Consider the following 20707-nt stretch of genomic DNA (forward strand, 5'->3'; position numbering starts at 1 on the left):
CCCCCCACCGCGCCCTTCCCCTACTCTAGAGACAGAGAGAGAGAGAGAGAGAGAGAGAGAGAGATCTGTGTTCCCTCGCCACATCTGTCTCCCTATCAGGGATCTGTCTAACTCCTGGTCTCTCACTTCCTTAAGACTAGAAAATTGTTAATGTTTCTGAATCTGTTGCTCTTCTCAGAAAGGATTTTACTATCCTTGTACATAGAGAGTGTCTTGTTCTTTGAAAGAACCAAGAATATCCAGTTCAGAGATCTGCCCCCAGTGTATAATTAAAAAAAAAAGATTTTTATTTATGGATACATGTGTGAGCCTGCAAGAATACGTGTATTATGTCTGAACGGGAGCCCTCAGAAGCCAAAAGAGATCTTCGGGTTACCTGAAGCTGGAGTTATGAGCAGTTGTGAGCCACCAGGTGAATGCTGGGACCTGGGTCTTCAGCAAGAGCAGCAAGTGCTCTTAACCGATGTGCCATCTCTCCAGCCAAGAGTATAGACCTTTTAGGAGTATAACTTAGTGGATGACTTATGACATTTTAACTTCTTTTTAATTCTTAATTTTTGGGACATTTGGGATGGCTTGATGAGTCTTTACTTGGCTTGCTTACCTGACAGTCTGAGTTTTGGTCCCCAGAATTTCATGTAAATAAAGGTGAAAGAAAAACTGATCCCACAAAGTTGTTCTCTGAATACCACAAACATATGAGACAAACACAACAACAACAATAAATAATAAAAGAAAAATCGAGTTGGTGGTGGCAAGATGGCTTAGTGTAGTACGTCATCTTTTTATCCCCGGAACTCACATGGTGAGAGGGTCCCTGACTCCATGGTTCAGCTATGGCTGTGACATTCGATGGCCCCTCCCCCTCCACACACACACAAGCAGATAAAGGTTTTAAAAAGAAAAAAATTCATTGTAGAGCCAGGTGTAATGGGGGAAAGGCAAAGGCAGGAAGATTTCTGTGAGTTCCAGGCCAGCCAGGACTACATAACGACCCCACCTAAAAAGCACTTAGGGCCTGGAGACATGGCTCAGCACCCCATCACCCACACTGCTCATTTCCAGGGGAATCAGGTTCCCTCTTCTGGCCTCCACCAGCACCAGGCATGCAAGTGGTACACAAACATACATGTAGGCGAAACATCCACACATAAAATATGCAAGTTAAAAAAGTGAAAGTAACCCATTAAAAAGTAAGTTTTTACTTACTGATTGATGGAGACCGTGTCTTGCTGTATATATCCTTGGCTGGCCTTGATCACAAGATCCTTAGAGCAAGACCCTACAGCCAGATTTACAAGTAGAAGCTACTACTCCCTGTTTAAATTTTATTATTTTGTTTTACTTATCTTTGTAATACTGGAAATTGAATCCAAGACTTTGCAGTTCAAGAAAGAGCTCTATCATGCAGTTGTACTCCCAGACTTACTTAATATGATCTCACCATGACCTGGATTCATGGACTCTAAACACCCATATTCTGTCTACTATACACTTCCTGAATGTGCTCCCTGCATGTCTTAGTTAGGATTTTGCTGCTGTGAACAGACATCATGACTAAGGCAACTCTTATAAGAGTTTACGTTTAATTGGGGCTGATTTACAGGTTCAGAGGTTCAGTCCATTATCATCAAGACGGGAGCATGACAGTGTCCAGGCAGACATGGTGCAGGAGGAGCTGAGAGGTCTACATCTTCATCTGGAGGCTGCTAGGAAAATACTGGCTTTCAGGTAGATAGGACAAGGGCATTAAAGCCCACGCCCACAGCGACACTCCTACTCAAACAGGGTCATACCTCCTAATAGTGCCACTCCCTGGGCCAAACATACACAAACCATCATACTGCTAGAAATGAAAATTCCCTTTTTCTGCCCTACCAGTATCAAGGTATGATTGAGAGTCACCTCTCCTTTCTGTTGAGAGTCACCTCTCCTTTCTGTCCCCCACATTCAAAGGTAGCAGCCCTCCGCTTCCTGTGTCTTTTATTCTTTCCTTTGTAGCCCACAGACGTTACAGCTTTGTGATTACATGGCTCTGGGCTCCTGGCTCGAGTTTCTCCTCCCTTCAGTTAATTCTATATTCCACGAATGGAGGATTTCCATTTTCTCTTTCAAAAGGGTCTAACGCCATTCCTGTCTCCTATCCCGTCTCATCTCTGCCAGTTTGAGGAGGATGGACCAACCATTTTTTAACGGTATACCCCTAAGCATTTTGCTATCTCTTGGACTTTACTCATCATTTTCATCTACCAGGAGTCGTCTGGCACCTGGATTGTACAAATCTCAATCTTCTCTATCCTAAGACTTAGCCTACCCTTTTTCAGGGGCCTCCAAATGGTTTAGTTGCAAGTTACATTGTCTATACTTGCTTTTCATTTCGGTTTCATAAAATTGAAAAACTCTCTCCCACGAATCTATGACAATGACTTCAGATCAAAGATTCCAACTCCATCCTGGAGAGTTGGCTCAGTAGTTAAGGTAAGTAAGTAGTTAAGTTAAGTAGTTATTTTTCTTACCAGAGAGTGTCTTCCCAACAACACACAATAATTGTGGCACGGGCACCAGGCACCCTTGTGGTGCACAAAAAGTAAGTAAAATAAGTAAGTAAGTAACCCCCCCTAAAAAAAAATCAATCAATCAATCAATCAATCAACCAATAAATACAAAACCCGAGGGAAGAAAATAAAATAATTAAATTAGTCAGCAAAGTAAATCAATTTAAAAAAAAAAAACTGAATCCCTATCTAGTTTTTAGTGTAGAACCTAGCACAGAAATGCATTTGGAGCATTTGGAGCCTCTTGAGTGAAGGAATGCATTAAATGGAGAACTGGGAATTGCTTGTTATGACACTGGGAGGAAGGTATCTGTTAAGAGGCGTGTGACGAAAATCTGGAATCAAGGACAAAAAACAGATGTGAGAGCATCAGTTTCAGCCCAGAGAGTGGCAGGTAGTGGTGGTGGTGAGGGGGCAGTCATATTTCTCCAAATTTAGGATAGCAGTGATCCCTGTCAGAATCCACCAGTATGCCATTCCAATAAGCTCAGACTGAATTCCAACACTGATAAGAAATGGGCTAAAATATAATCTGGATTTGCTTTCTTTTTGTTCTACAGGTAGGTGTCCAGAGAACCAGCAAACGTATCCTTTTCTAAGAAAGAGAGAAGTACTCTCCTGTGTGGCCCTATAGCTCAGGGGTTAGAGCACTGGTCTTGTAAACCAGGGGTCGCGAGTTCAAATCTCGCTGGGGCCTCAGTCTATCTAGACTTTTGAGCGTAGAAAGCACTCTGTCGCATTTTCCCAAGGCGCGGTTCCTTTTTACTCCAGCCGCGGAGCTCCAGTTTAACCCCGCACCGCTGTGCTCTCTGCACGCTGAGAAAGTGAGGCATTTGCTGACAACCGCACCGCTCCCGAGATCGTAAGATTGACCCCCTGAAAGAGCCGGTCAGGGAGGGAAAGAAAGAGGACTAGCCCCGGCGTGCTGTACCGGGAGGCTAAGTCCGCACACAGACCGGGTACAGGAGCGGGAGGCCTGGGGATCCCGATACTTCACTGTCTCGCGCAGGAGATAAACTATAGCAGATGGCGTGAGACCTTGGTCACTAATCCATGGAATGAACTCAAAGTGGCTGTGGTTATGACTCCCAGTAAAAAGAATGGCCTTTCTCCAAGGAGAGCGTCTTTACTGCTAGGTGCTGAGGTTAAACCTGGGATCTCACGCAGGCTAACCACACTCCCACCGAGCCACGCCTCCAGCCCGTGGGTTTCCTAGCTGTCGTGGCATCCCACGCCATCCCACCCGCAGAGTATCGCGCGGTCCGGGTGCAGAGCGCTCGTTCTCGGATCTCTGGTGCCTCCTTCACCGCATACGTGCACCTACTCGGCGGCAGGCATCCTCAGAGCTCTGGCTATGTCTGGAGGACAGGACGGCCACGCCGGCAGGGTGTCCGGAGCTTCTTACGCGGGGCACGGCACACGCACCGCTATCCTCAGGTCCTAGCGGGCTAGATGGCTTCTTACCTACTGAATACCACTTTCTGAAGACCTCTGTTCGTGCTTCCCTTCGATAGCTCAGCTGGTAGAGCGGAGGACTGTAGTTAATTCGTTGCAGCCATCCTTAGGTCGCTGGTTCGATTCCGGCTCGAAGGAGTAGCCAGTATTTTGGGCTCTCAAGCCCCGAGATAAACTCTAACCCTTCGTTCAATGTGTGATTACAACAGTGTGTCCTTACAACAATCTCTCCTTCCTGACAATGGTCAAATATGCTTTGCTCAATCGCAACCTATGTCTAATCGAACGGGAAATGAATCTCGGAGTTCGGTTTACGCCTGTCTCAGTGTTTACTTTTAGTTTCTGAGTCTACTCTGCTGCCCATTGTCCGAAGTCCAGACATCAAAGACTGGAAGGTACAGGACCTCGTGGGCATGCTTGTATACATGGCTTTTTAGCTCTCTGATGGCCCGCCAGACTCTGATTTGCCGAACACAACCTCTAACTGACCCCGGTGATTGCCCCACTAACTGGCAAAGAGACACTTTATTCCTTTAGGTATTTTATGTAGCTTTTGACGTTGAGTTGGAGGCGAGGCTGGAAGACTATAAAGTCCAGGCGGAGGAACTACTTTAAACAAGGGAAGTAAGATTGAAAACGCAATTCTTATTCAGGAAAACTGCGTAGGTCGACAGAATATCAGAACAAGAGTAAACTTATCCGCCACCAGCCTAACTGGCTACCCGCAGCCTCCTCCCGCCCCCAGTATTTTGTGGTGCCGCCCGCCTGCCAGTAAGATTTTGTGGCTGCAGAGGTGGTCGCAAAGTTTGTGGAACACGTCCTGCGCTTGTCCGAGACTCAGGACTCCGCTGCCCCGCAGCTGGGCTCCGCCCGGAGAGTGCAGCGCCAACCGGCTCGCACCCGGCTCCTTCTGGAATAAATAATCAGGCAGGCCTGTGACTTGAAATCTGAAAAAGCTGCCTCCTCTGAGTCCATTCTGAGCCTTGAGTTGCCCGGACGTGGATAGAGAATAAGAAGGGATAGGTCTGGAATTAATTTGTGGGACTTGACAAAAATGGAGTGTTAATTAAATAATATGAAAGAAATTTTCTCTGTAAGAGGAAAAAGGGAAAAAGAAACCGCTGGAGCCTCTTGCTAGTCTGCTGTGTCAAAACATGCTAGACTAACAAACAGTAAGAGGCAAGTTTGTATCACGGCTCGTTGGTCTAGGGGTATGATTCTCGCTTTGGGTGCGAGAGGTCCCGGGTTCAAATCCCGGACGAGCCCTGCACTTTTTACATCGGTCTTTAGTAACTGATGGAGAAAAAGTTCACTATTCTACTAACTTTCTCGTGAATTGTCAATCCTACTAAAGGGGTCGGCATCACATGACTATACAAAGAAAGGGTAGCGCCGATTTCCTAGGTTCTTGGAGCTCCCCAGGGAGAACCTTCCAGGGTCTCCGTGGCAGGCATGGAGGTCCCTGAGACATTTACCAGTCCGATTTCTGTACAGAAATCCACATTGTCTGCTTGGAGATTGGGGTTAATGTTTTGGGTTTTGCAGGCGGGCCTAATAGGGAGGGGCATCCTTGAAAGAAATGGGGAGCGGTCCCAGCCCACAGAGGCTGGAACGCCCACCTTCCACTCCTCTGCACCCCGCCCCAATCTGTTTGCGTGGCCGGGCAACGCCGACCTCACCCATATCCGCGACGAGATTCCAAAGGAAATTTCGTTTCTTCCATTCGCCATCCCACCAGGAAAGGAGTGAGAAACAAAGCCGCCGACTCCAGTTCCGCGTCCAGGTGGGTTTCTACTCCTGTCCCTTCATGGTTTGGCTATGGAAGTCCCTTCCTACTAAGGACAGTTGTGGGGCTCCTGGGAGACGACTTCTCGACTTCTCCGGTCTGACTGAGGGGCTGAGGTGTGGTGGGGATCAACACGGTTTCCACAGTTCATTTTCCACATCTTGCCAGAGTCCAGCGTGGATGGCCATTGTCTAGAACCCGGGCTCAGAGGGGACAGTGGAATCTGCGAAAGGAAGAATTCCAAGAAGCCCGCATTCGCTCAGATAAAGAAAATTTGAGGGTTCCTAGGTTATATCAGATTTGTGGTGCAGGTCTGTCAAGGTTATGCAAGCATAAGTAGTGTTTTCGTTTTCTATTTCCTGTCTCTCTCTCCCTTAACACATCGTTAAGTGTGTTGTGGAACTTTTTGGAGAAGAGCCAGCAGCATCCTCTATGCCTTCTTTCTGGACAGTTGGGATTCTCTGTGTCTGAGACAGCTCATCAAACCATGCCAGTGCAATGATGATGATCTTTGTTTCGGAAGGAGGATACAAACCTTGTCCTTATATTGGGACAACTCCAGTGCGCCAGGTTCTTCCATCTGTGATGGCAGGAATCTTATAGTCAGTCCATACATGCAATCGTTAGAAACCTCAGTTAGCATACCAGTCTGAACAGTTTCTGGCCAACTCAGTAAAGCTGCCTCAGCTATTCAAAGAGCGAGCACCACCCAGCTCTGAGCCAGTTAGTGTTGCTAGTCGCAGCGGCTTAGAGTCAAGAAACAGTATGATGATAATAGGGAGAGGTCAGATGCTTGGGAGATTTATGGAAATAGTCAGTGCTAAGTAATTTTTCAATACTACTTTAAATATGAGTTTTGATTTTTCTAGAGATCATTCCGATGGGATCTAAAAGTTGTGTCATGCATTGGAGAGCTTCCAGTCACAGGAACACCAAATGATCGTTGCTCAATTAATGTCCCTTTTTTTGTCCTTAAAATGAAGGTTGAGAGATCGTCTCATTTTGATTGCATGGGGCGATGGGACCTTAGTAATACGATTCAGATAATGTGGAGTTGAAGCTTAGTTTAACCAGGGTTGGTTACAAAAAGTGAATGGCTCAGCTTCTCAGGGTGCGTGAGCTTCCCTCTCTCCCTCGTTCTTTCTACACCCCGCAAACGCCGTGGAGTTGTCTGCTGGAGGCATTATTAGTGTGACTCCAAGAGTAGATTAAAGTGTACCAATGCAGGCTGGTAAAGCATCTCTTGAGATTTCCCATTGTATGTACATTTGAGTAAAGAGCACTCGCTGTAAACAGTTATTTTCAGAGTGGCTGCAAGCGAGTAAGACAGAGCCCAGTGTGTTGGGAAGTAAATGTTTAATTTGTATCTTGTTTGGAAATGTACGGATGTCATCAGGACTTTGTACCCATTCTCCCTGAACCAGCAGCATCCCTTCTCCTCAGGGGGTCCTCCCCACTCCTCAGGGGGTCCTTCTGTGAGCTTTCCTTTTTTAGTTGTTAATTCTGTTACTGATTGAGTAGTATGTTAGCACTGTAAAGGAATTTTCACAATGCCTCCATACCGTCTGCTTTATAATGAGCACTAAGGACGGAATCAAACAAACTCTGTATAAAGGAGGAAATGTGCCAACACTAGAATCATTAGAAGAAGAATTTCATGCCTCTTGTATCCATGGATATTACTGGTTTGGAGAAAAGACAGATATAAATTCCAGGAAAGGAGGATGTCTGTCAGGAGGTTAAAAGTTTTAATAAATACTTTTTTTAAATTGGCAGTTGTTTTATATAAATTAAAATTACTGACAAAGATATAATATTCAGGCCTGGGGATGTGGCTCAATGGTAATCTATGTATCATATGTGAAGTCCTGGGTCTGAGCCCTGGAAAACACAGACAGACAGACAGACAGACAGACACACACACACACACACATTGTTTTCCCTTGCACCTTAATAAAATACAAAACTTTTTTAAAATACTCATTTCTGTTTCAATATGTGCCAAGTTGGAGGAGAGGAGAGCCCTGGCTTTTTGTCAGGAATGTGAGCAGGTTCTAAATCCCCTGAGTTGTCAGATGAGGGGCCAGTGACTTCAGGGGTGAGTCCTGACAGCTGAGAGTCTCTGCCTGCTCTCCGGCACTCAGACATTGCTCTAAAAAAGGGAACCTGCTGTTTTTGAGCAAGTTCGTGTGACAGACTTGTGGGTTTTGTGTCTGCGTGTGCGCTGCGGGAAGGGTAAAGTGTCTCTGTTCTGTGGTTGTTTATCAGAAAAGGGCCACACTGATATATCATCTCTGGCTTTGGGAGTTGGCTGATATTTCCCCTGGGGATTGATGAGGCCATCCGGGTGTTGCAATGGATTGGCTGCTCTCCTAACAATGAGTGGCTGATGGCTCTAGGACTCAGTCTTTCCACATCTGTTTAAAAGTAATGTGTGATTAATTTAAAAGAGACACCACCATACATGGTCTGTTTGCACACTGAGCACTTCAGTGTCAGGTTGGATAGCAGTAGAGAGGCCTCACCCTGAAGGTCCCAAGTGCTATCCTTCTCTGTACTTCTGAAACAGTTTAAATGCTGGCATTTGTCAGGGCACAGTTTGGCACTTGTCTAATGGACACCTGGTCAGGACGTGACTAGGCCTCCCTTTCAGGAGACTCCAGTACCCCAGAGTCATGCTGCAACAGCTTGGTCAGCTCACAGCTCCAGCCTCATTTCCTTTCAGCTCACAGTGCAGGAGGGAGGGAGAGGGGACAAGGGCAAAGGGGACCTTCAAGCTGGGCTGTGCCTCAACAAAGCTGAAAAGTGTTGAGGTTTGTGCCCCTTCCAGGTCTTCAAGCCATGCACTCTTCCTTCTCAGTCTGTCAGGCCCTGTTCTTAGGAAGTGTATCCATAGGGACTTGCACATTCTGGGCAGCTTTTGCCTTGTTTGTTTGTTTGTTTGTTGAGATAGAATTTCTCTGCATAGCTCTGGCTGTCCTAGAACTAGCCCTGTAGACCAGGCTGACTTCAGACTCACAGAGATCCACCTGCCTCTGCCTCCCAACTGCTGGGATTAAGGGTTTGCTTTTTACAGAGGTTATGCTCCTAGAGTTTACTGTGGTCGAGAACAAGAGCTCATTGGTGAAGGCAAATCAGCTGATTTCAGAACGTTTTGCAGGCAAGAGTAGAACATTCCCTCTCAGGTCCATTGCAACACTTGGATGACCTCATCAGACCCCAGGGGAAGTATCAGCAAGCTCCCATAGACAGAGATTGCTCTGCTTTTCACTCTAGTTTTTTTAATAATTGCTACCAAATCTTGCATCTCGGAACCTTTAAAGAAAAGCCTAGAAAGTTTTGTGCTTAAAGGCTCTAGATGAGTTGATGAGGACTTATGTGTCAGTCACTAAGAATAGAGAAATGAGTAAGCAAATATTCTTCTCTGGAAAGGGTACACCCAATGGAGAAACAATGAGATTGACTAACTCAAAGGAATGTTGACAGCCCACGTCTTCAGTTACACCAACCGGAAGTAAATCCAGATCCACCCCGCCTATACTGTGGTCCTCTAGATCAGTGTAGTCTTCTCCAAGTGTTCCCAAGTCCAGGTGTGAGGACGCCTGCAAGTCAGTGCCCCAAGGCTACCTGCTTGCATCTTTCCTGCTCCAGCTTCCTGAGGGAGCCCAGTTCCTGCCATACAGAAGACCAGCCTTGCTGAGGGAGTCCGAGGATACTCACGTGCTGTATTCTTCCTCCTGCTAGAGCGAGTCAGCTGATGCTCTAGTTCTGACCCAGACTCACCTCAAACATCCCCAACAGGGTTCTCCCACAGCGAGAGATGCTTTTCTCCTGCCTCCACCTCTAACTCTACTGACAACCTGTAGGTCTTTTTCCTCCCTATATTTGCGGTTAGAAATTAGTACAGCTTAAATCACACACAAATATCTACACAATGATGGAGCAAAATCTAGAAATTGGCAAAAAGCTAAAATATTGCAATCTCGCCCTAGATACAAGATAAATTTTTAAAATTGTATGTATTTATTTTTCTTCTACATATGGGTATTTTGTCTGAATGTACGTCTATGTACCAGGCATATGCAATGCCTGGGGAGGCCAGATGAAGGTGTCACCACACATTGTGAACTGCCATGTGGGTGCTGAGAACTGAGCCTGAGTCCTCTGAAGAGTAGCCAGTGCCCATAACCACTGAGCTGTCTGTCCAGTCCTGAAGATAAATATGTAAGAACAATTCTAGTTAACTTCTTCACTACCTCACTACCTCACTGTGTACTTTCTGGGTATTAGAAGTCTGACCCCCATGGCTAGTCTCCTGTTAACTCTTGGCGTTACCTCATAAGCAGAGCAGATGTACACAATACCTTCTGTACATAGTTCTCATAATGCTTAGATGTAGACAACTGGTTTTACAACTGTGCTTTAAAGAACAGGAGGTTGAGTAGCCAGATTTTGTTTCCTGTGGATGGATGGAGGGAAGAGGAGCCCAGAAGGTGCTGTAAATGTACTTCTGGGGCTTGAAGAGGCGGGAGCACAGTCGCTCACTCCTTCCTTGAGACTTCTTCCAAAGTAGTTCCTGAAGTTGACCTTAACGTCAGAGATAATAAATTTTGGGATCTATGGTACAGTGAAACCTCAGTCCTACCCTGAGCAGGGGTAAGGACCACACACACAAGGAAAGAGGCAGCTTAGGGACAAAAGGCCATGCTTAGCAAACATCATCATCGCTAAAAAGTATGTCTGGTCCACCAGGTGGTTAATATTTGACCCAGTCATGCTCAGGGAAAAGGTGAATGACTCCGTGTTTGTCCATGACTAGTGTCCTTGGTTTACAGGTCTCTGCCAAAGTAGAGATCCTTAGATAGGTTCTTCCCACCCCATCACACGAGCACTGTATATAACCAGACTGAGAGGAGTATCTAGCTTCACACTGCACGACCCTGTCTCCAGGAGCAAACAGCTAGACCCGTCCCCAGCTGGAGGAAAGCTGGCCAGCTTCTGTAAGACCCTTCCCTGTGGGTGCTCGACTGCTCTGCTTCTCTTCCTCTGTGCTCTTTCTAGCCCTTCATCTATATTAGTGAAACCAATTAACCCCACTCATGCTTTCTGGACCCAAACTCACACATTAAAAAGAAAACGGATAGGAGTCAAAATTTAAAATGAAAACAGGTTTCTTTGTGGGTGGTTTGTATAGTGGGATTTCGAGCAAGGACATGGAGATACAGGAGGGTTTCTTAAATTGTGATTAAAAGCCCCCAAAGGCTTAGGATGCTGTTTGCTGAAGGGCTTCTGATCTGTCATGCTTCCTTCCATAACAAGCATGTTGCTTGGCAGTAATAATAATAAAAACTCCAAGCCTGTGGTGGTGGGCTTGGGGCTACATAGAGAAAGCCTGTCTTGAAAAAGAAAACAAACAAACAAAAAGACAAGAAAAGAAAAACTCCAAACCAGGAAGCGCTTTCGGCAGTACTTCCTCCTCGTTTCTTTCCTTTAAAAAAAAGATTATGGATGTTCTTTAAAAACAAAGTGGAACATGAACCAAGATCAAAGATGGTAGGTTAAGGGAAGAAAGGAGGAAAGATAAGGAAGAAGACCCGGCACCTGGTGTTCTGGCTTCCACCTGGACTGTTGTGAGGATACGCAGAGTAGTGAGAGTGTACCTAGAAGGGTGTTTATCACACTGCCACCCCTGCAGCAGGAGGGTCGCCACATCTCTAGGCTACAAAGCACTGCCAACGGGGAAAATCAGAGAACGTTGATTCCTGTGAGCACTATGGGGTTAGGAATGGATAAACTGAGTCTGCAGAAGAGTTGAAACTACTCCATCCACTACAGAAATCCGAACGATAGCCGTGTATGTGACTAAGGTTCGGCACCTTTGGCTGTGGCAGATTTACAGCTGCACCTCTAATAAACCGGCTCTCGCTTGTTTTCTCAAAATTATACCTTGCCTGGCTTTGAGGGGCGATTTAGAATTAGATACACGAGTGAGACAGTTTCTAGGGAGTGGACAGTAGACACTGGTGGTTGAGGTGTGCTGCTGGAAGTTGCTTTCTGGGTGTTTTAGAGAAGTGAAGTCATAATGAGAAACTGTGTTGGGTGAGTTGGTAAAAATTAATGTGCAACTTCTGCAAATTAGAAACAAGTAACCTTCTTTCCTGGCCACATAGTCCTGAGAGCTTTCAAAGTCTAAATAGCAAGTGTCTTTTTAGGATGAAAAATCCCCTGTGTAGTATGAGTCTGTTCATGGTACCGGGGCTTGGCTTATGCAGAGGGTCTTCAGGGAAGATGTGTTTCAGTGAAACTGGACCAAGGTTACCTCATCACTGATTTCTTCTGGTTGGTACCTTGTAACATCAACTGAGGTCATACAAATTTGTCTCTGCAATTCCAATGTTGCTAGATTTGGCTACTGAAACCGATAAAGAATCTATTAGCTTAGTAAGAACCATAGACTTTCAAAGCTGGAAGCCCTCTTATTTATGGATGGTAAAGCATAGGCCTAAAGTGAAAAAGGAAGTTAACTACCACAGCGATATTGAGAGTCTGATGTAAGCCGGCACCATGACTCAAGGTGAAGAACACACATCCCACTCAGTTGTAGATTATACAGCAGCAGGAAGTGTGGATAGGTAAATGGTTGTTTGCCTAAGATCACATGAGCAATGGTGTGTTTGGCCATGAGACTTTATAGCTGGTAAATATTTGCTTTATGATATCCTTAGCACTTGGATCCTCCATGTTATGGCTTTTGCTTTGGTGTCCTAAACACCCAAACCCTGGCAAGTTTAGGCACTCTGAGTGAGCCTACCCGTTCCCATTCCCCACAACCTGGGTTTTAAGTATAGGTTGGCATCTCCACAAGAGCCAACTGTCCTTTTATGGCAACATCCCTACCCACTGCTGCCACCTGCTGATCGTTTTGAGTATTACCAGCTCTTGTTACTTTGTTTGTTTAACCAGGCTAGTCCCCAAACAGGCCCCAATCCTCTTTGCCCACTCTGCTATTGCAGGCATGCATGCAATATCACACATAGAGCTTTCTGATTTTAAAAGAGAAATGGCATCCAGGAAAGAGCATCCCAAAGCAAACGTAGAGCTCCACAAGTGGGTGTCATGCAGCCCGGCAGCTCTGGGGACGCAGATGCCAGCCACACGTAAATGCTGGTGACTCTTTAGGGGTGGTTGTGCCTTCTGCACTTATGCACCATCTTTTCTCAATAAACGAAAAAACACACACTCACATTTGATTCTATTACAGATCATAATCTGCATGCTTTATAGAAGTTTGTTATTTCAGCTCTGAGAATTTGATGTTCTTTATAGCCTTATACCGAGTTTGTCCGTGGTTATCATGAAACAGAAAGGATGGGCTAGCGTCAGATGCTAATTAGAAGGGCAGTTCACTTCCCACACCATCACTTGTCTTCCACGAGCTCAGGAGAGCCTTAGCCCCCCTGACCTCCTAGATTCCAAGATATACTCCCAACCCTGCATTACTGAGCAGACTATAGGCTGAGTGCCAGAACCTCAGCCTTACACGCACACACACGCACACTCACACACGTGCACACCAGCTCATACATGCACATGTATGCACATGTGTGCACATACACGAGGTAAAAGTAAAAGTGTTCAGACTTACACATAAGAGAAACACAAAATAAAATTAATGGTTAACAATGCAGCTGAAAATGTACCACACTTCAGGGTAAAAACAAAACTTACTTGGGACTGATTTTCTCTTTAAGTAATATTTCTTTAGGCTGAAAGATACAATATTCTTTGTATTTATTTATTGTTTGATTTACAGACAAGGCCTCCTGTATCCCAGGCAGCCCTTGAACTGGCTATAGAGCCAAAGATGACCTTGAACTTCCAAATCACCTGCCTTCACCTCCCTAGAATTCCATAAACTAGGTGTGATAGTTTTTAAGGAAGATCAAGAGTTTGGGGCCAGCCTGGGCTACATAGCAAGACCCTGTCTCAAAATAAAACAAAACAAAAAAAAAATCAAACTTAAAAGTTGATTTTTCCTGTTAAATGTGGGGGCACTCATAGTTATCTGATATGAGGGGGTTTTGTGTGGAGATGCAGATTTGTGTATGTTTCTCAGAAGCCATCTTCCATGTTTTCTGGGGCCCGGAACTCACCAATTCCAAGGCTGGCTTGTAGGGGTTCTTGTGTTCTGCCTCCACAGAACCAAGATTACAAGTACTTGTCATCCAGTCTTCCTTTTTTACTTACTTAGTCATTTCCTCCCTGTAGCTGTTTTTTCAGGTTTATTTTTATTATTTTAAGTTAAGTGCATGCGTGTGTGTCTGTGGGCAGGTATGTGTAAGAATGTTCCTGGTGCCCACAGAAGCCCGAGGCATTGGATCCCTCTGAGCCTGGGATGTGAGCAGCTTAGTGCGGGCACTGGAACCTGAACTCAGGTTCTCTGAAGAGTACTATGCACTTTTAACTGCTGGGTCATCTCTGCAGCCCCACCATGAGGAGGGCTTTTAAGTCTCGGGATGATCTTTTTATAATTTCTCCAAAGAACTAAGGATATTATCAGAAACTGCTTGATATCTCCCTATTATCTCCCAGTTCTCAAATTTTCAAATTTCCTAAGAAATAACATTTTTAAAAGTCTATAAGAGGGTCAGACTCCAGCAGAAGACACTTTTGGTCGTATGATGTGTGACTGACAGATGCGAGTGGTGCAGGTAAGCCCAGAGCTCTGGGAAGGTGATGGTAGAAGGCTTCTCTCTTCTCCTTTTCAGAGAGATCTTACAGGGAAATTTTAAGATCTCAGTTTTGTTTTGTGTTTCATTTTACCACACTGCAAAACCATTTGCCTGTGCTGACAGTATTACAAATGTAGGAGACACTAGAAAATATTCTCTGATCATCCGAAGAGCATCAGAAGTAGGCCACTCTGAAGATCAAGCTTGAGTTCCCCCACTTGCTCTGTAAGAGTCTCTTCCAGGCCCTCTTCAGGTACCACATAACACGTTCCGTTCTTCCTATGCACTGCATAGTAACTCTGCCCTCTGGGAGAAGTAGACCTGCACCCTTCACCCCAAGTTGATCTTCCCTACAGTTTTCCTCATTGAGGTGGAACTGAGTGCCTGGAATCCCATCTCAGTAGCCTTGGGGGATGGGCTGTCCTCGTGTTCTCAGTCTCCAGAAGTTATTCTTCATGGCTCTCACTCCTGTGTTACCATCCTTCTCGCCTCAGGAATGGATGCCACATTTCTGTTTTGGGATTTTTTTGTTTTTCTTTCTTCCTCCCTGACTCCTCCTCAAAAAACAAAAACAAATAAAACAAAACAAACAAAAAAACAGTCTTCTACATTATCAAGCTAGTGTGGAACTCCAGGATTCAAACAGTCTTCCTGTCTCGTTTCCTAAGGAGCTGGGCCTTGCAGACACACACACTGCACCTGCCATTAATATATCTTAAAGGTCTTTGTGCCCTAGGATCTAGCACAGTGTCTTGGGTAATGTTTGTTATCAAATTAAGTACTAGGTGAATTAAGAATATAAATATTGTTATGGTATAGATGATGGTGAACCTAAGAATAGAGGAAGATGATTGTTCCATGGCGTCAGTCAGGAAGGCCAAGATAAAGATGGAATTAGGTAGCTGAGGGCACTGCATTATCATGCCCTTTCAGAGAGGAATGTCTCCACCCACTTAGTCTAAGTTAGAAAGTGACTCTATGGCCCGACCACTCCTGCTTTTTGCCCTTGGCAGGAATCTCTGTTGGAAGAGATGACGGTGAGCCCAGGCCCTTTGTTGTTGGTCTTCCTGCTGGGTCTGGTTGTGATCCCTCCAACTCTGGCTCAGGATGACTCCAGGTACACAAAATTCCTGACTCAGCACCATGATGCCAAGCCAAAGGGCCGGGATGACAGATACTGCGAAAGTATGATGAAGAGAAGAAGCCTCACCTCGCCCTGCAAAGATGTCAACACCTTTATCCATGGCAACAAGGGCAACATCAAGGCCGTCTGTGGAGCAAATGGAAACCCTTACAGAGAAAACTTAAGAATAAGCAAGTCTCCCTTCCAGGTCACCACTTGCAAGCATACAGGAGGGTCTCCCCGACCTCCATGCCGGTACCGAGCCTCTGCAGGGTTCAAACATGTTGTTATTGCCTGTGAGAATGGCTTGCCCGTCCACTTCGATGAGTCTTTCTTCAATCTGTAGTCAGCAGGCCCTGGCACAGACCCAGCTTTGTTTTCTTTTTGTCTCCCCTCATAGCCCCGAACACTGGTTCCAGTGTTCACTGTCAGGGGCCAGAAAATGAACTGTCTGAAACATTCGTCCCCTGATTTACAATACACAGAAATAAAGACGTCTCAGAAGCCATTAAGGATCAGTCTGGAAAATCACTAGTTCCTTGTAAATTTAGCTTTTCCCGTTTCCTCTCCTAGCTGTTCCCCAGGGGAAAGGGGCTGGAACAAAGATATTTCTCCTTACCTGTTAGTCAATGGGAAGGAAGAGTTCATCTTTCTATGGTGCTGAGGATGGAAACTTATGACAGAACAGGGAATTTTCAAAAGAGCCAGTTTGTCTATTGAGTAATAGGTCACTAAAGGAGTCCTTTAGAAAGGAGTTTAGGATCAAGAGCCAGCATACCAAAGGTATCCTCCCCGCCTGCTCCCCCACCCCCCACTCACCCCATGGCCTGAGCCTGCCAACACCCAGGGGACAGACACAGTTTCAGGCTGTCACATCCTCAGCCACCTAATGCATCCCCTTAATTTTTTTAAGGACCTCAACTCTGGCCAAACTAGATTCACAGTTTCACACAGAAAGAAAATTTAAGACTAGCCTGTGAGAAGCAGAGTTGGAGACTTTTATCAGTGATAATTCTGACGTAGGCTGTCAACAGAAAGGTTGTGAGAGAGGGAAGCAAGGCATGTACAAATGGGCTCCCAACAGAGTCATGTATGATTGCCTTAATATTGGTCATATGTACCATGACTCTCAAGCCACACCATAAGAGGGTGTAAGGACATCCCTCCATTTTTCTTTCTCTCTGTTTAAAAGATTACTTATTTTATTTTGGTTTATTATGTTTGTCTGCATGTATGTATGTGCACCACATATGTACCTGGTGCCCGGGGAGGTCAAAAGAGGTGTTAGATCCCCTGGAACTGGAGTTACAGATGGTTTTGGTGAATGCTGGGATCCAAACCCAGGTCCTCTGCAAGAACAGCAAGTATTTCTAAGTGCTGAGCCACCTCACGACCCCTTTTCTGTCCTTTGATAGGTGGGACCATAGCGTGGCTCAGGGGATGTCTTAGATGGAATGATAATTTGCAAAGGTAGAATCAAGAACGAACAGGGTTGCACAAGGGGTTTAGTACACATCTCCTTGAAAAGGTTTTTCTTTGTTCTTGGAGAGTACAGGTTTACTACTGGCGAGGGGTGAAGGCCTTAAGCAGTTGTTAATTATGATGGAATATTTGCTTCCCAGGCTGCCAAGTAAGGGCTTTCTTCCCCTTCCCATAGCCCCTCAAATTTTCTTTTTTAATTCATTGAGTGTCTGTCTCTAGTCTTAAGCAAGGATTAATTCTCATGGAATACTCTCAAGACATTTATTTGTCATAGCTATTTTATTTAAAACTTAAAAACTTGTTTATTTTATGTTATTCTCTCATTAATCTTTTACTTTATTGAATGATATTTGACAACCATGGGGTTTAAAGGAAATCATAGAAAGATTATTTTCCTTCCATTCTTCAGCCAGATTTGTTTCAAGTATAAAAGCTACGTATGAACCTAGCTTGCTGGTCACTGTCAGATGCACAGGCTCAGTAGATAATGTCCTGTTAGCGAAGGTTTATGAACACATGCTTAAGTATTTTATTTAGAGAACAATTGCTAAATGCAAAACCACCAAAGCCCCACTTTCCCTGTGCTCAAGCTCTGGCCAGTACCCGAGTAAGCCCAGTCTTCCTGAGTTTCTAGATTTAGGAAGGACTTGAGAAGTGGGCCAAGGATACACGCTCAGCACAGGAAGAGCCACCATCACTTCAGAAAACAGGTAGAGGATTTTCTTTTTTTCTTTTTCTTTTTTCTTTTTATGTAATTTATTTACTTTTTTTCAAATCGTAATTCATTCACACAGGGGTTATAAACACAGAAAGGCAGGACATGGGGAAGGGGATGACACCAGAGCGTGGGTGTTCAGGGGGGGATACAAATATCTTTCAGAACAGAGTATCTGCTGGGTGAAGGTTCAGGGGACAAGTCACTATTCACTTGTCCTTATCTAAGTTGGTATTATCTGCCAAGGCTACCTATTTACAAGGTCTATGACTACTCAGAATGGTAAATTTCCACAAAAGCTGCCTGTTTACAATAGCTTATAGCCATCTGTTTCAATGTTTTTCCACAGAGACCCAAGACTTGGTGTTAGTATACCTGTATAACAGGCCTATTGCTGATTTTAGGCCTATGGCTGATTTTAGGCCTACAGTGTGTAATCAGGGATGCCCCTGACATCTCCTCCCTTTTCTAAGTATAGAAGGGCTGTGGCGATTCTAATCTTGTGAAGGCAGGGATAGAGGCCTGACCTCCAGTAATTGAAGGGGACTTTGTAATGGCTCTGGTCCCCCTGTTGTTGTCTAGTGAGGTGTGAGGGCCATACCCATCCTGATGTCTTTTTCCTGGAGAGGGGATACTTTTGGCATCAACCCCTATGCAGTCAGGCTTGTCCCTCAGGGAACCCAGAGAGATATTTTTAACTTTTATTTATATTCCCTTGCAGTGCTTAGCCTCGTAGCCTAAGCAAGAATTCAGATCACCAGTCAGAGGGGGTTGTGGGTGGCCCCTCTCTGCTTGGTCTAGGGGCGGAAGTCCCCTCTTTTAGGTTGGGTGGAGATGGGTTTTGGGAACACCCTGTATAAAGTAACCAGATGATGGCCTCCGAACTTATACTACTCAGACCTTTGAAGGACCACTGACAAGAACATCAAACAGCTAGAGATTGACATCACTAATCTGAAGAAATCCCTCGTTTCACTGTCCGAAGAGACCTCCTAAAATCGCAAAGATCCTTATTGGACTTGATTTACTCTATTACAATAGAAAAGGCTGTGTACAGCTCTTGACTGTGTACAGCCCTTAAAGAAGAATGTTGCCTTTACATAGACAAGACAGGGAGGGTTAAAGAGAGCATGAAATAGGTCAGAGAAGGCCCTGAGAAAAGTCAGAGAAAGAAAGAGAAAGATGAATGCTGGTACAAGAATTGGTTTTCAGCCTCTCCATGGTTGTCAACCCTACTTTCTCCCATCTTGGAATCATTATTTGGGTTATTTTTGCTTATTTCTGCTGGTCCCTGGGCTTCAAATAGGCTGACTAACTCTGTGAAACAACAGATAAATAATTTGGTAGCAAAACCTATTCAGATACATTACCATAAGTTAGCTATGGAGGACCACGAGACTCAAGATGAGGATTTTCAAATGCCTCTTCATTAGAAAAGTTGCCCTAAGGTGCTTGTCACCAGGACTGATGAACCAACTGAATTTTGTTTGGGAATTCACATGGTAGAAGGAGACATTCTCCTACAAATCAATCATCAATCAATCATCAATCAATTACATGAATAGATGGCGAAGCAGTTTAAATACAGTCCTGTTTGTTTGTTTGTTTTGGTATGGAGTCTCTTTTCTCTATCATAACACAAAGCTGTTTAGAGTGAAACATCAAATTACAGATAAGGTATTGTGTCTCAGAAATAAACCATTTGAGAAGCTGAAGACAAAGTCATCCGTGATTGCTGGCCGTGCAAGAAAAAGACAAGAAAATCGCCTAGATTTCATGGAATGGTGATGTGTAAGGAAGAACATGCCAGTCAATGGGAGAGGAAACTCCCCTGGGACACAGACCTCCAATTCTTTGAGAGTGTAATTAACTCTCAAAATAAAGAGAGTCACCAATACCAAATGCAAACACATCACAGGCATTCATTATGAAGAAAGTAGAGGAAAACCAGAAAAATAAAGGTGATAAACAGCTCCCAAGGCGAGCTGCTCATGAAGACCACGCCTTCCTCTGATCTGTAGAGTCAACCTAGACCTCACTTCAGCACTGAGTGCTTCTTGTTCTCCTACGCACTGTTAGTAATGCTGCCTTCTGGGAGAAGGAGACCTGCCTCCCTTCACCTTGAGTGACTCTGCTTTCAACGCCTTTCCTCACAGGTACATGCTCCAGGTCAAAATGGACAAATGGGAAACAATCGTCAGCCTTTACTGACCACTTATGGTATGGGAGGCCCTGTGATAAGACCTTCTATTAAAATTTTAAAAATCTATTTCTCACAATATTGCAACAAACAGGTGTTGCTACAGTTCTGTAGCATATATGGCGAGACACTAAGAGAAGTTAAGGAATCTCCCCAAACCACACACTGAGCTAGTCTTCTTCCCATTGCTATGACAAATCATTGGAGCTAATCAACTTAAAAAGAGGAAAGGTTTTGTTTGACCCATTGCTTTGGTGCCTACACAGAGGCATTGAATTATGGCAGGAGAGCATGACAGAACAGCTGCTTGCCTCATGGCATGAGGAAACAAAGGAAGAAGGAAGATGCTTGAGGTCGATTTAAGGACTCCTTATGGGCATCCCCTCAGTGACCTAAATTCCTCCCAACACTACCACCCTGGGGACCAAGCCTTTAACACATGGGCCTTTGCGGAACTTTGAAAACCTGAACTATAGCAGCTAGTACAGGGGAATCATGGTGTCAAAAGAAGTTCTTATTGAGAATCCATGGTACAGTGAGAGAGCCTTTGGGGGGAATCCTGGTTAAAACGAGGTATGTACTAAGATACGTTCTAAGATACGTTGGAAAGTCTCTCTCTCTCTCTCTCTCTCTCTCTCTCTCTCTCTCTCTCTCTCTCT

General features: G+C 44.8%; 2 protein-coding genes and 3 non-coding genes across 8 annotated transcripts in view; all 5 read left to right on the forward strand.

Annotated features, from left to right (window-relative positions):
* The first annotated feature begins 3179 nt into the window (after positions 1-3179).
* Trnat-ugu lies at positions 3180-3252 on the forward strand. The gene has a single exon. It is a non-coding gene; the product is annotated as a tRNA-Thr (tRNA).
* An 807-nt stretch (positions 3253-4059) lies between these two features.
* Positions 4060-4148, forward strand: Trnay-gua. Its single transcript is given in 2 exon segments — positions 4060-4096; positions 4113-4148. It is a non-coding gene; the product is annotated as a tRNA-Tyr (tRNA).
* Positions 4149-5204: 1056 nt separating this feature from the next.
* Positions 5205-5276, forward strand: Trnap-ugg. Its single transcript has one exon. It is a non-coding gene; the product is annotated as a tRNA-Pro (tRNA).
* A 327-nt stretch (positions 5277-5603) lies between these two features.
* Positions 5604-16163, forward strand: Ang (angiogenin). Of its 3 annotated transcripts, none has more exons than XM_028788454.1 (2): positions 5604-5793; positions 15542-16163. In XM_028788454.1, the coding sequence occupies exon 2, from the start codon at positions 15560-15562 to the stop codon at positions 15995-15997; it is 438 nt and encodes a 145-aa protein (XP_028644287.1). In that variant the 5' UTR covers positions 5604-5793; positions 15542-15559; the 3' UTR covers positions 15998-16163. The 3 variants fall into 3 exon arrangements, with proteins under 3 accessions (XP_028644287.1, XP_028644288.1, XP_028644289.1); XM_028788455.1 differs by lacking the exon at positions 5604-5793 and adding an exon at positions 10330-10796; XM_028788456.1 differs by lacking the exon at positions 5604-5793 and adding an exon at positions 10714-10811.
* Rnase4 (ribonuclease A family member 4) overlaps positions 5679-20707 on the forward strand; it is an 18353-nt gene continuing 3324 nt past the window's right edge. Inside the window, exon 1 of one of the 2 annotated variants that reach the window (XM_028788458.1) lies at positions 5679-5793. The gene's annotated coding sequence lies outside the window, so the exon portion shown is untranslated. Of the gene's footprint in view, positions 5794-10689; positions 10797-20707 lie in introns of those variants that run through there. The other variant, XM_028788457.1, reaches the window with a different exon arrangement.

This window comes from Grammomys surdaster, unplaced genomic scaffold (genome assembly GCF_004785775.1).
Source record: "Grammomys surdaster isolate TR1022 unplaced genomic scaffold, NIH_TR_1.0 125750, whole genome shotgun sequence".
In the NCBI taxonomy this organism is placed as follows: domain Eukaryota; kingdom Metazoa; phylum Chordata; class Mammalia; order Rodentia; family Muridae; genus Grammomys; species Grammomys surdaster.